Source organism: Tursiops truncatus, chromosome 2 (genome assembly GCF_011762595.2).
Source record: "Tursiops truncatus isolate mTurTru1 chromosome 2, mTurTru1.mat.Y, whole genome shotgun sequence".
Classification (NCBI taxonomy): Eukaryota; Metazoa; Chordata; class Mammalia; order Artiodactyla; family Delphinidae; genus Tursiops; species Tursiops truncatus.
The window spans coordinates 147327003-147340315 of record NC_047035.1 but is presented as its reverse complement, the minus strand read 5'-3'; the positions used below and the strand labels follow the sequence as shown (position 1 = coordinate 147340315).

General features: G+C 44.2%; 1 protein-coding gene across 7 annotated transcripts in view; it reads left to right on the top strand.

Annotated features, from left to right (window-relative positions):
* The window catches only part of LARP4B (La ribonucleoprotein 4B), an 88350-nt gene that overhangs the window by 42406 nt on the left and 32631 nt on the right, over positions 1–13313 (top strand). For 6 of the 7 annotated variants that reach the window (XR_004525350.2, XR_004525348.2, XR_004525349.2 and 3 more), the window contains exons 4-5: positions 9338–9476; positions 9724–9864. Coding sequence is in view for 4 of the 7 variants with exons in the window: in XM_019945780.3 (XP_019801339.1) it covers positions 9338–9476; positions 9724–9864 (280 nt within the window). In the remaining 3 variants the exon portion in view is untranslated. Of the gene's footprint in view, positions 1–4799; positions 5039–9337; positions 9477–9723; positions 9865–13313 lie in introns of those variants that run through there. The other variant, XM_019945778.1, reaches the window with a different exon arrangement.

The following is a 13313-nucleotide window of genomic DNA, read 5'->3' as shown; positions in this document are numbered from 1 at the left end:
AGGAGTTTGAAGTGATGTTGGGGTTTGATTCTAAGTATTTTACTTAATAGCATCACGACAACTCATTTTACAAGTGAGAAGACTGAGAAAAAGAGACTAAATAATTTGCCAAAGCTTACACACATGGTAAAAGCTAACCGGCACATACCTAGGCAGATAAGCTTATGAATTTGCCCCTGTAACTCCTGCTCCATTTAACTCCATGTCACAGATATGAAGGGTTTGTGTCTTCCTGGGTGAAGAATCCATTTTTTGTAGGGATATTTAACTCTATAGTGATAGAGACAGACCTCTTTATCGGTAGAATGGGGTTAATACGTCTACCCCAGGTTGTTGGGAGTGTGAATTCAAATAAATGTGTGACAAAATGAAAATATTTGTGTGCTTAGATTCTTATAGCACATAAGTGCTACCATTATCATCATCATCATCATCACCATCATCTGCTGTGGTTTCAGTCCTTGAGTTTATGTACATTTAGAAGTGTCCCTGTTATCTTCATGTTTAAGTAGAACTCCTAAACTTTTTTCGTCAAAGATATCAGCATTGGGACTTCCCTGGTGGCGCGGTGGTTGGGAATCTGCCTGCCAATGCAGGGGACACGGGTTCGAGCCCTGGTCCAGGAGGATCCCACGTGCCACGGAGCAACTCAGCCCGTGCGCCACAACTACTGAGCTTGCGCTCTTAAGAGCCCATGAGCCACAGCTGCTGAGGCCCCTGCACCTAGAGCCCATGCTCCGCAATAAAAAAAGCCACCACAGTGAGAAACCTGCACACCGCAATGAAGAGTGGCCCCCGCTCGGCGCAACTAGAGAAAGCCCACACACAGCAACGAAGACCCCAACATAGCCAAAAATAAATAAATTTATTTTAAAAAATAAAAGATATCAGCATTTTGTAAAATGTTAGTAGTACACCAGCCATAACTTGTAGATTAAAGTAGAAAAATCTCCTTGCAGAGGAGTTAACAGAATTATTTTGTTTTCAGAGTAGCATATCTGAATCATAATAAGAAAAAGAATCTCTTATACTGAGAACAAAGCTTACAGATGTTGAAGAAGGTTCGGACCCATTGTATGTGTCAGCGGTCCTGGACCACAGGGTGCAGGGTGGCGGTGCTCCTACTGCTCGAAGAAGGGCTTCGTTTGGGAGCTTTCAAGGGGATTCCTGTATTGGATTGGCAGGTGCAGATTTTCTTTCTTTCTCTTTTTCTCTTGCTCTTTCTGTTTTCTTAACTAGAACTTTCAGACATCTGTAGAAGTAGAGTAATAAAATGAACCTCAGTGTGCCCATTCTGACTTGAACAGTTCCCACCCTCACATTTTGCTTTTATTTTGTTTTTTCCTCCCCTCTGCACACACAGTTTTAAAAAGTGTTATGTCTGTATGTATTTACTTATTTATTTTCAGGCCAGGTGTGATTTAACAGTGTGCCATTTGCCGTAAACGTTTCAACATGCATCTCTAACAGACACCATTCCAGTTTCTTGCCTAGCACGATCATTCCCAAACACTCACAGACTTTATTTCTTTAAGGCAGAAAATTAGATTCAACTATAAGTACCTAAGAATTTTAAAAAACAAATTTTTACACTTGTCTCCCTTTGGGGAATATACATGTTAACTCCTTTGGTTGCCACCATTCCATGAAATATAATTCAGAGAATGCTGAAACACTGTAGAAAAAGCAAAAGTCTGAAATTCCTTCTTCTGTCTGGGATAATAATTTTAGTTATTTATTTATTGAGTTTATGAGAATAAGAAAAATAATACGAAAATCTTTTTGCTGTGTTCTCAGTCTTTGGATTCCGTGTGCCATTTGGGTTTTAATGTGTGGAATAGAATGGCTGTTGGACAGGGTCTGTTGTGATTAGGATTTTGGACTTGAGTGGCAGGGACATGTGACTGCTGTGCGAGGGTTATTTTTGGGATCTGGGTGTCGGCTTCTCATCAGAAACTATAGAAAGTTAGTGGGAGATGCACTTGCGGAGGCTCAGAAAGCGACAAGCATTTTTATGTGAGCTTTTGAACTTTCGAACATGGGTTGTTGCTTCAGCAAAGAATTAAGTAGTGACAATGACAGTGAAAAAACTGGCCTGTTAGAAAAATCTGTGGAGGAGAAGGAACCAGAGAACAAGATAAGTAAAACTTTATCTTCTTTATTCGGTACCTTTGGAGGTGAGGAACTTCATGGAGTGGGACGCAGGGCCGGTGTGTGGGCCGGGGTTTTTGTGAGGCCGGTGCACAGACAGGGTACAATGCCAGGGCAGCCACTTAACTCGGTCTCCTCTCCCACATCTGGGTTCTTAACTGGGTCTGAAAGTGTGGGTGAGGCTGACAAGAACCCCGACGTCTCTGCTGTCGGGTGGGGTGGTGAAGGTGCCTGCGCCCCTCTGAGCGGGGGCCTCCCTGAGGGCGAGGGACCCCGCTCACGTGCCCGGGTGCCCTCCCACCGGGGCCTTGGCAGTCACCCTCCCTGCTGTCACCCAACCACCTGGGAAAGCTCTGCAGTAGAGAATGAGGTAGCGGTAACTGTTCAGATTGGCAGCGCTGCTAACTCTGCAGGTTTGAATCGTGGGGAGAGGGAGGGTGGAGATCCTATTTGTGGTGACCACAAACGATGTAGGAATTCACGAGAGAGCGGGTTTTACAGTATTTGTGTTATTGACCCTGACGGCCCGGACGTTGGAGATGAGCTGTGTGCTCATGTGCATGGAACAGCTGCAGCTCCAGAGAGTCGTCCAGCTGTCACCTCCAAGGGGGTCTGCGGAGGGGCCTGGCCACCAGACAATGCTGCCCAAGGGCCAGGGGAGTCAGAGGCACCGCGGGCAGAGCCATCCCTGCAGGGCAGGCCACTCCCAGGGGAAAGGAAGGAAGCTTTTAACGAGAAAACTGAACCTAGTTCTGAACTTTTGAGTGATGGTGACCCACCCTGTAAAGTAAACATCGGTGACCTGCAGGCAAAGACTTCCACCAGGTTTCCTGAAGATTACACAGAAAGGAGTGTATTATGTAATGTTGGCACACTCCCCACATTAAATATCAGCACAGACATTGACTCGCTACTGTGTGTGTGCACTGTTCCAGAAGGGAGAGAGCACTGCAGTTCAGGACCGGGAGGTCAGGTGGCTGATTCACATGTTAATTTAATTAATGGCACTTCAAACGTTGAAAGAAACGGTGATTCTGGTGCTATAACAGCTACTGTACATCAGAGTTTAAACTCTGAAAAGGAAGGAGAAAATAACTCTCTAAAACCACTAAAAGACAATGATTGTTCCAGTTTAGACGTTAGCAGATCAGACAGTCTCCTTTCCATAAGTCTAGATAGAATCAATTTAAGTTCAGAAAGATGTATCACTTCACTGAGCTTTGGAAATGAGTGTCTTCCTATTCATGCAAATATCCAAGAATCAGCCCCTAACAGATGTGATGATCCAGGCACTGAGTTCCTCCTGGGGCCAGTGATGCTTGAGGAGCAGCACCAGGGTGACTACAGCTTGGAAGTGGGAAGCAGCCAGCTTGCAAACAAAGCAGAATTGTCTTTGCGGTCTCAAAATAGTTCATCTTATCAACATGAGGATGAAATTAGCATTTTTGAAGATGAGGGTTGTGGTTCGAGGGCTTTTGAATGGAGAGCTGCCTGTCAGGTACATCTGAGTGCAGACATTAGGGCCAGCAAGGCCCAGATCAGTGATGTAACGTGTGCAGTGCAGGCAGCAGACGTGGAGGGAGTGTTCCGAAACTCACAGGAAGTGCCCCGAAACGGCGAGTCTCTCTGTGGCTCCAGGTGGCTCAAGAGTGACTTCATTTCCTCTGCATGTATTTCCACCTGCGCTGAAGAGGAATGTGAAACAGAGGATGAAACGTGTGTGAAGAGCTCAGGGAGTCACCCTCACAGACTAGAAAGTGCTGAACAAGAATCATTGAGAGCCAATCACAGAGAAACCAGTAAAATTGACATAGGAAGTGTCCAGTCAGACCCTAAAACAGCCTTTGACTGGGAAACAAATGCACAAAAATGCAAGGTGGTGCACGGTCAGGATGTGCTGGCTTGTGTTAGTTCTAGTGTAGCAAAAAACCCTGACTTTGAAACAAATCAAGTAGAAAAAAATGATGAAACTTGTAGAGTGAATGACGACAGATATGAAGATCTTAGCCTTGTGCCAGCTTTAAACCAGAGTTCGAGTCCAGGTGCGCGGGAGTCAGAAGTAGTGCAGATGAACTCTGTGGACAATGGTGGGAGCCCGCAACTGAAGCAGGTTTTCTCCGAGTCAGCTGAAGAAGTTTTTTATGCCTCCGGTGGACGTGCATTGGGGGTGGGAAAACCAGAGCTGCTCGGTGGAGAAGAGGAGGAGATACTTTGTCTGAAGGAAGGCGGCAGTGGTCCCGGCATCATCAGCTGTGTGGGTCTGCGCGGGACAAGTAGACATGCACGCCGTTTCAGACAAAGGGGTGCCAGGCCCACTGTGCAGGGACCTGGGTTACATAGGGAAGTGGGTTTGGTGGGAAGTTCAGAGGTGATCTTTGGAAGAATGGAGTTAGGGGGCGCTCGTGCGGGGTGCTCCTGCTTGGCTGGTGTTGACCCTGCCGAAGTGGACGGATACTCAGCTGCTCCTCTCGATGGTCCGCAGGTGATTCCCGTCATCCCAGGTGACAGCAAGGAAATAGCAGTACCAGGTTGCAAGGACACTGTTCTACCACTCATATCTGAAAAGCCCTCAAAGGGGGATTTGCAGAGCTTCCCAGAGGAACTGTACTCCCAGTTTTTGAATGAACTTTCCTGTTACCCGATGGCAGAGTTGGCAAGACAGATGTTTTCTGAAGGGCTGGCAGACGGTTGTGGATGTCAAGTGGGCTGCCCGTGGACTAATACAGCTGCGAAAGACACATTAGAAGAGCAGATATTTAGTGAGGACCTGCACAGTAAGCCACAGGACCTAGAGATCTCTTTGTTTTGGATGGAAAAGCCCCCTTATCAGCTACCAGTGGCAGAAGATGGTGTTATTTGGGGATGGCAAGAGAGAGGTGGACAGTTAGTAAGTATGCTGTACCAGTTCTTATTATTGTGCAGTGATGTGTTAATCTTTCATTTTGATTGCTTTTAACTCAGATTAACAAAGATTTATTCTAAACAATTGGCAGTCGTTTGAATGTTATTGTAAAGCTATAAGTTAGTATAACATCAATTTAACCATTTCCAAACTGAAGAACATGAATTTGGTTCACTGGTTAGTATATTTAAGCCAGAATCTACGTGTCAACTCTCGTTAGCACTAACCCCTGCATGCTGGTCATCAGATGCATGTGCCCCCAGAGGCTGCTCCCCTCAGTCTTCATCCATCCTGTCCTCACCACCAGCCCCTCGTTGGAGCGGAACAAACTTTTGGCCCATTGGGTGTTTAAAGTCACTTCTAAGAAGTTTACACTTGCAGAATGTAGAGGCATTAAAATCTGTGCTTTCCACTGTTTTTGTATGGTAACCATCTAAGGGAGGTAGAACTTGATGCTTTTAACTGGCTCCAAAATCTTGGTTCTGTCTTCTTTTAGTCAGAAGCACCTGCAGAGCTTTTTGGACCTCAGTGCTCAGGCCCCACTGGTTTGGGAGAACCTTCGCAAATGATCCTGCAACGGGCAGCTAGTTTGAGCATCTTCCTAGAATTTCTGTAATAAGTGAAACATTCAACAAACAGGAAGTTAGTCTTGCTCTTAAAGCTGTCCTTTGGACCTGCATACTTGTAATAGCAAAATCTCATTCAATCAGTAGTTTATTTTTAGTGATTTTTGTTGCATTAGGCAAGAAAAATGGTAATAGTAAGGAGATAGATGTGGCTCCAGTGTTATGCCTATTATATGGAAATAAACAAGTAGAAATTAAATCCTATAATTTATCCATTAACCTCCTTTCTTTCCTTTCCATGCCCACATTTGGGAGTTTTACCAGAAACAGTTCCATTCAAGTTAATCAGTTTTGTTCCTTAAGTAGTTATGGAGGCAAAACGCTACCTAATCATTTCCATCAGTGGATGTGGTTGACACCTGGCTGTGAGAGTCCGTGCCTGTACCTCAAGTAGAGTGCCCATGGGTCTTGCTCTTACACACGTGGGTGAGGTACGTGTGCACTGTTCTGAATTAGCTTTTCAATTGTGAGATGTGCCCAACAGTATTCTAATTTGACAGACTACATTTAATGAGAGTGCTCTTTGTTCAGAACTCCAGTTCTCAAAGTGCTTGTACAGACATCTTTTTAAACTAGTCTTAAGTAGCCACTGTTATTCCATTTTACAAATAAAAAGCCAGAGTTACAGATGTCATGACTGTAAAACCTTACTAAACTTAGTGGCAAATCCAGGAGTAGTCCATGCTAACTTAAAATAGAAAACGAGTGCTTCTTTTCCTCCATTATCTCACCTATTTTATGTTCTCCATGTGCCTTTCCCTTCCTCTGGTGTTAGTTACTCTAGTTCCTACTCAGTTACTTGTCAGTGGGACCATTCTGTTTCCTGGCCAGAAAATGTAAGTTTCTGAGTTGGTAGGTTATTTATTTTTGTTAATGGAGCGTAGCATTTAGAGGCTTAGAAAGTTTCTTTGGAGTGTCAGGAATTTGGGGATACTGTACTCTTCAAAGAGTAACATTGGCCATTTGTATAGGATGGCTTCAGCATGTAGCCTTTAAGGTCAGCTCACCGCTGGTTCTAATAACCATTGCTTAGCCATGATTTTTCAGTGGAAAAATAAGACTTAGGAAGCTGTGCAGATGAAACTTGAGTTGTTGATAATCAGTTGGAGGTCCCTGTGACTGCAAGAGAGTAGCTACATTTTTAAAGAAATATTTTTAGTACAAGTTGTTTCTCATGTGAGTTACATGAAGTTAATGAACTCTTGATAAATGTTTTGTTTTTCCTGATATTAGAATACAGTTTTCTAATTACCATAATTTTTGTTGGCAAGTTACCTAACCTTTCTCTGCCTTGGTTTTCTTCCTTGTGGAATGGGGTGTGATGACCACTGCCTCCTAGGGTGTTAGGATTAAACGCAGGTATGTGCGTGGTGTGCGCCTGTCACCCAGCAGGCCCTCGTGCTAGCTGTCATGTTGTTCCCCCTTAATCATGTCTCTGTTCTTGCATCCGATGTCACACCTCAGAGTACCTCTTGAATACTTGTTAACTGCTCAAAACTAGTAAATCCCTAATACTTGATTTACTGCTTTAGAAGTAGTAAATTGTGTACAGATATGGTTCCATTCAGCTGTGGCATAAAACCTGCACAAGTTGTCAAATAGTGGAAAGAGGAATTTTCTGTTATTACGTTATTAAACATTCATTCCTTCTGCATGTTTCTCAGGCAGCTCCATGCTGAGCTCAGGACTGCCAGGTGTCAGCCGTGAAGTGTGCCCAGGGTGGACGTCCGGGAACCCTCGGGCCGCAGAGAGGACAGGACATGTCCTTGCGGTGCGAGCAGAGGGGGAGGAGCACGCGGCCCTGGGATGCTGCTTGCAGGCAGGGTGCTCCCAGGACCGTGTGTGTGTGTGTATGTGTGTGTGTGTGTGTGTGTGTGTGTGTGTGTGTGTGTTAGTGAGCTAAAAAATGTGTGTCGGTGATGCAGTGTAGCCAACTGAAGATGGTGCTAAAAATGGAAAAGACCAGTGTGGGTTGGTGTTGGGAATTTAGAGAATGTATAGCATGTCCATGAGGTCAGGGGAGTATGTTCCGTGGGTGGGAAACTTGATGTGTGTTGTGTGGTAGAACGAGACTGGGTCTAACCAGAAAAGGTGATTTACGCTAGTATTAGAATAGGAAAGAAAATAAAGATTTGAGTTAAAAAAAAGAACAGATTGAAAAAGTGTAACTGCTGAGAAGGGCAGTGGTGTCTGTGAGGTGCGGAGCATCTTCTGCGTTGCTGTGCTCAAGGCAGCAGTCGTTTCTGCCTGTTCCCCATGATACTCTGATCGCCTCGTTCTGTACCGGGCACTTAGTGAGAATTTCAGAATTTGTTGGAGAGATGAGTGGATGTGCAGAAGCAGAGACCAGAAATGAGCTGGAAGTTTAGATGTCATTTAAGAAGGGAGCTTGAAGAGTAAGTGCTTCTTGAGAATGATACTCTTGAAGGAGAAGGGGGACCCTATTCTTTGCCCTATCCAGTACTTTACTTCAAAGGACTCCAGATAGGCCCTCACTTAGGTCCCTGGTTTTGTGGGCATGAAGTTTATTGCCCATGCCTCCTAGGTATGAACAGAATATATTCTGTAGTTTTAATCCACATCAGTCTCTATGCTCAATTTCAGAAAAACTTTCACTAAAAACTTTAATCGCCCCAGCTAGGGTGAATTTATTTTTTAGGATTGTTAACCCACATGTTCTTTCCTTCTTGGCTCATCATGGTGCCCCTGACCTTGGAGACGGCATCTCTGGGGTCATGCAGTGAGGCTGCTCCCAGTTTGGAGCTCCTGTCTGGCACTACCTGGGGGCTTCTGGGACCTGGAACCTTGTCTCCCTCCCTTTGGAAGCTCTGGCCCCTGCACAGAGGTGTTAAGGCTTATGGTGTCTGGGAAAAGGCAGATCGTTTGGCTAGGTTTTGCTCAGGAATCATGGCAGTAGAACTGGAGTTAGTTTGGGGGGCAGCTGTCCCCGGGACATCAACTTTCTTTTAGATTTTGGGAGCCACTCAAGGTTTGTAAGCAGGAGAGGAAAAATCCAGGGGTGGTTGTGGGTTTAGTAGGGTGTGCCAGGGAAGACCTCAGCAATCCCCAAGGGGTGTGAAGGCGTGAGCCAGCCGTGCGGACGTCTGGGAGTGTTCTGGTCAAATGGAGCCGGGCAAGCAGAAGGGCCCGGTGTGTCCAGAACAGCGAGGAGGCCGAGTAACTGGAAATGAGCACAAAGAGTGGCCGCACCAGGCACCTCTCCGACAGACTTTCATTTTCTGCAGCCTTTACTTCTGTGAATGTTCGAGCTTTATTTTAACATTTTATCCATTGATATTCAGATTTCTAAATCTGTGAATTGTGTTGGGAATCTGGAACAGAAATGATAATTGGATCACCAGTTATTTATCAGTTACACAGTTGATCAGATATCTCCATGAAGGCAGGGACTCTTTCATTCCTATTTCTAGAGAGCCTTCTACTTAGTAAGAACTTAAAATCTACTGGTGAGTTGAGTTCTGAGTACATCAACTTTTATTACTTTTTCACTTGATTTCATCCTAAACGTACGTGTAAATAGGTTCAGCCTTTTTCCCATAAATTCTCTAAGATGGATGTGTTTTAACTCTGAATTAGTAAGTAAAATTGCATTTGATTGAAATTTGGATACAAATGAATATATCACATTTTTTCTTAGGTACCAACGGCCAAGGTTTCAGAGCTAAACCCTAATGCAAAAGTATGGGGGACTCCTGTGTTACACTTGGAAGCAAGTAGTGCAGCGGATGGCAGTGTGAGCGCAGCCTGGGAGGCGACGCCCGGCCGCGGCCAGGAGGGTGAGTGGGTGGGGGCGAGGGGCATCTTTCCTCTTGGCTTTGGCTTTGTTTCCTTGTAGTTCATCTTTGGGAAAGTGTTTGTTAAGATCTGTGTCATGGTTAGTGACAGTATTTAAGAGCAATGAGGTTTCTCACAGTCAAGTTAAAAAGGTCAGGTAACTGCAGGTATAAGTCTTTTGTTTTGTTTTGTTTTAAGAGAAGGCTGTTCTTCTAACCCTGCCTTTTGGGGTGAAATTCTTAATTACAGGATTGGACACCAATGGTGATGGTGACAAAAGTCATGAGAATGCTGCACTGTCAGATTTACAGGAGTCAGACCAGACAGCCATGAGCACTTTGGGTCTGGACCACTCAGAGTATGAATCACCGCCTGAAAATAGCGAGACGGGTAAAGCTGTTTTATGAATTCATTTTCATATAGAGTATGGGCTTCTTTATGTTACATTTTTAATTCTTTGTTCATTTCTTTTTTGTTTCTTCCCTTGTGGTTTGATGATTTCTTTAGTGTCATGCTTGTGTTCTTTTCTCTGTAGCTTTTGTGTATCTATTGTAGGTTTTTGATTTGTGGTTACCATGGGGTTCCTTGTAGATGTTAACCTATAACTATATCTACTTGTTTTAGACTGATAGTCATTTAAGTTCAAACACATTCTAAAAGATCCTTCTTTTTTTACTCCCCTCCCCCACATTTTGTTTTTGATGTCATTTTGTATATTCTTGTTTCTCCCTTAACTGTGTATTGTAGTTATAGTTGCTTTTACAGTTTGTATCCTTATCTACATACTGACTTACTTAAGTAATCTTCATTCCTTGCTATATGTCTGCCTTTCCTAGTGGAATTTTCCCTTTCCAATAGATTCTTAGTTCTTTTCCACTTCGAGAAGACCCTTCAACATTTCTTTTAGTGTAGGTTTAAGTATTGAATTATTTTAGTTTTTTGCTTGTCTGAGACGTTCTTTAATCTCTTCTTCAATTCCGAAGGAGGATAATCTTGCTGTATAGAGTATCCTAGGTTGCAGGTTTTTCCCTTTCAGCACTTTAAGTATATCATGTCACTCCCTTCTGGCCTGCAGAGTTTAAGCAGGAAAATCAGCTGATAGCCTTATGGGGGTTCTCTTGTATGTGACTCTTTGTTTTTCTCTTGTTGTCTTTAGAATTCTCTCTGTAACCTTTACCATTTTAATTATAATATGTTGTGGTGTGGGTCCCTGGATTCATCTTGTTTGGGACCCTCTGTGCTTCCTGTACCTGGATATCTGTTTACTTCTTCAGCTTTGGGAAGTTTCCAGCCATAATTTCATCAGATACATTTTCTACCCCCTTCTCTCTCTCTCCTCCTGGAACCCCTATAATGTGATTGTTAGTATGCTTGATGTTGTCCCAGAGGTCCCTTAAACTATCCTCATTTCATTTTACTTATTTATTTTTTTGGCTGTGTTGGGTCTTTGTTGGTGCACGCGGGCTTTCTCTAGCTGCGGCGAGCGGGGGCTACTCGTTGTTGTGGTGCTCGGGCTTCTCATTGTGGTGGCTTCTCTTGTTGCAGAGCACAAGCTCTAGGCACGCGGGCTTCAGTAGTTGTGGTGCACAGGCTTGGTTGCTCCACAGCATGTGGGATCTTCCTGGACCAGGGCTCGAACCCGTGTCCCCAGCATTGGCAGGTGGATTCTTAACCACTGTGCCACCAAGGAAGTCCCAAACTATCCTCATTTTAAAAAATTTATTTTTCTCTTTGCTGTTCATATTGGGTGATTTCCATTATTCTATCTTCTAGATCACTTATGTGTTCTTCTGTGTCGCCTAGTCTGCTTTCATTCCCTGTACTGTCTTTCTCATTTCAGGTATTGTATTCTTCAGTTCCGACTGGTTCTTTTTTATATTTCCTAGTTTCTCGTTAAAATTCTCACTGTGTTCATCTGTTCCTTTCCCTAGTTCAGTTAGCATTCTTATTACTAATGCTTTGAATTTTTTATCTGATAAGTTATTTATCTGTTTCATTAGGGGTTTTTACAGGGTTTTTTCCTTTTCTTTCATTTGAAACATATTCCTCTGTCTTCTCATTTTGTTTAACTTTCTCTGTCTCTATGAAATTAGATAAAACAGGTAACTATCATGGCTGGGGGGGGTTGGGGGGCCCATGGTGCTGGAACAGAAGCCTTGAGGGTTGGGTTTGAGCTGGTTCCATTCCCTCTAAATGTGTGCAGACCCCCCGACCCCGCAGTGGTTCCTCCACCCTAGTGGAGAGCGGGCCAGAGCCAGAGGGGCTGGAGCGAGCTGGGGTGCACACTAGGTGGTCCCAACACGCCGTCAGAGCCCCAGGCCATTTCTAGTCCAATATCTCTGTGCACACATGTACCGACAATGGCAACCCTTGCCCTGTTCAGAGGTTTGTGTGCTTTTAAAAATTCAGCTTGTTAAATCTTTCCCTAAACAATGTGCCTTTCACTGCTTCCTTTGATTCTCCTTTAAACTGACTCTTCTGTTGATGCAGAGGTGAGAGGTTCTGGTCCAGAGGCCTCACAGGGAATGTAAGACCTGAATAGTTCCTGAACGGCAAATCAGATTTAAATAGGAGAAGCGGAAAACTGACTGTAGGGCAAAACGTCGATAAAAGTACAGAGAGGGAACGTTAATGTTGAAATTGAGAGTCAAACCCAAAAGGAGTTGGCTTTCTATAAAAGGGATATTTAAAGCTTTTCAGAAGAAGGAAAAGAGGAAGAGAGCAGTTCTCTTTTTGGGTCCAGGGTGTGGACCAGCATAGAAATGGCTGTAGGTAATGGGACACCAATTGCTCACCTCCGATTTTGTTTCTGCCTTGATCTAAAAGAACCAAACAATTTTTAAAACCCCAACAGACCTTAGGGGTAGACTACACTCTCATTATTGCCAGTTGGATGGGAAAGCTTGAGTGGAAAGAAATAACTCCCTGAAACTGGCTGCCAGCAGTTGAGCAGAGCAACTGCCTGTGGAGCATGTTCAGGACCCTGTGTGACTGTCTAGAGACACGCTTGGGTTAGAGAAGGTTACATGACTGAGAAAGCCTGTCCTCCCTTTCTCACCACCAGCTGTGATGTTATGTACGAGAGGTATGTAATAAGCACCGTGTAAGTGTTTGGCATTAAATATTTGTTTATTTTCCCCTTGAAGGGGCCCCACGAAGACCTCATCCACACGGTTCTGCTTCGGTTGGCACTGACTGACCTTTGTGGTCACATGCCTGCCTGGACCCTCGCTTCCCTCCTCACTCTGCCTGGATTACACAGACCATCATTTCAGTTACTTCCTTGCATCTAACTTCTTCACAGTTGCTTAGCAAATGCCTCCATCTTGTTTAAATATAATTCTGTACCTACTCTGTGTCTGTTCCTGAGCAGATAGACAGATGTGGGTGAAGAAAAGGATTATAGCCGTGTGGAATGGTCTCATTTTCCATTCACGGTCTCGGACTAGAGGGGCTGCGTGGCCCCGTGCAGCCCAGCTTCTGGATGGCTATTTCACATCTACCAACCTTGGGGTATAGAGCATTAATGAAGCATAATTGATGTACCATAAACATCACATGTTTGGAATACCCTAACCTTTCTATAAGTTTTATTTTCCGTAGTTTAAAGCACAGTATTCAGTGCATTCTAGAATTGACTTGCTGACTCTTCCCTTCCTCACTGATTTCTCTACTGAATTTGATGAGGTGTGTGTACACATGAAAAACCATGACCCAGTCAAGATAACGAAGCTACCTGTGCCCTTCCTCCTGCCCGCTCCCTGTCCCTGCCAACTGCTCATCTGCTTCCTGTCACTGTAGATTAGTTTGGGGTTTTCTAGAATTTTATGTAAACGGAG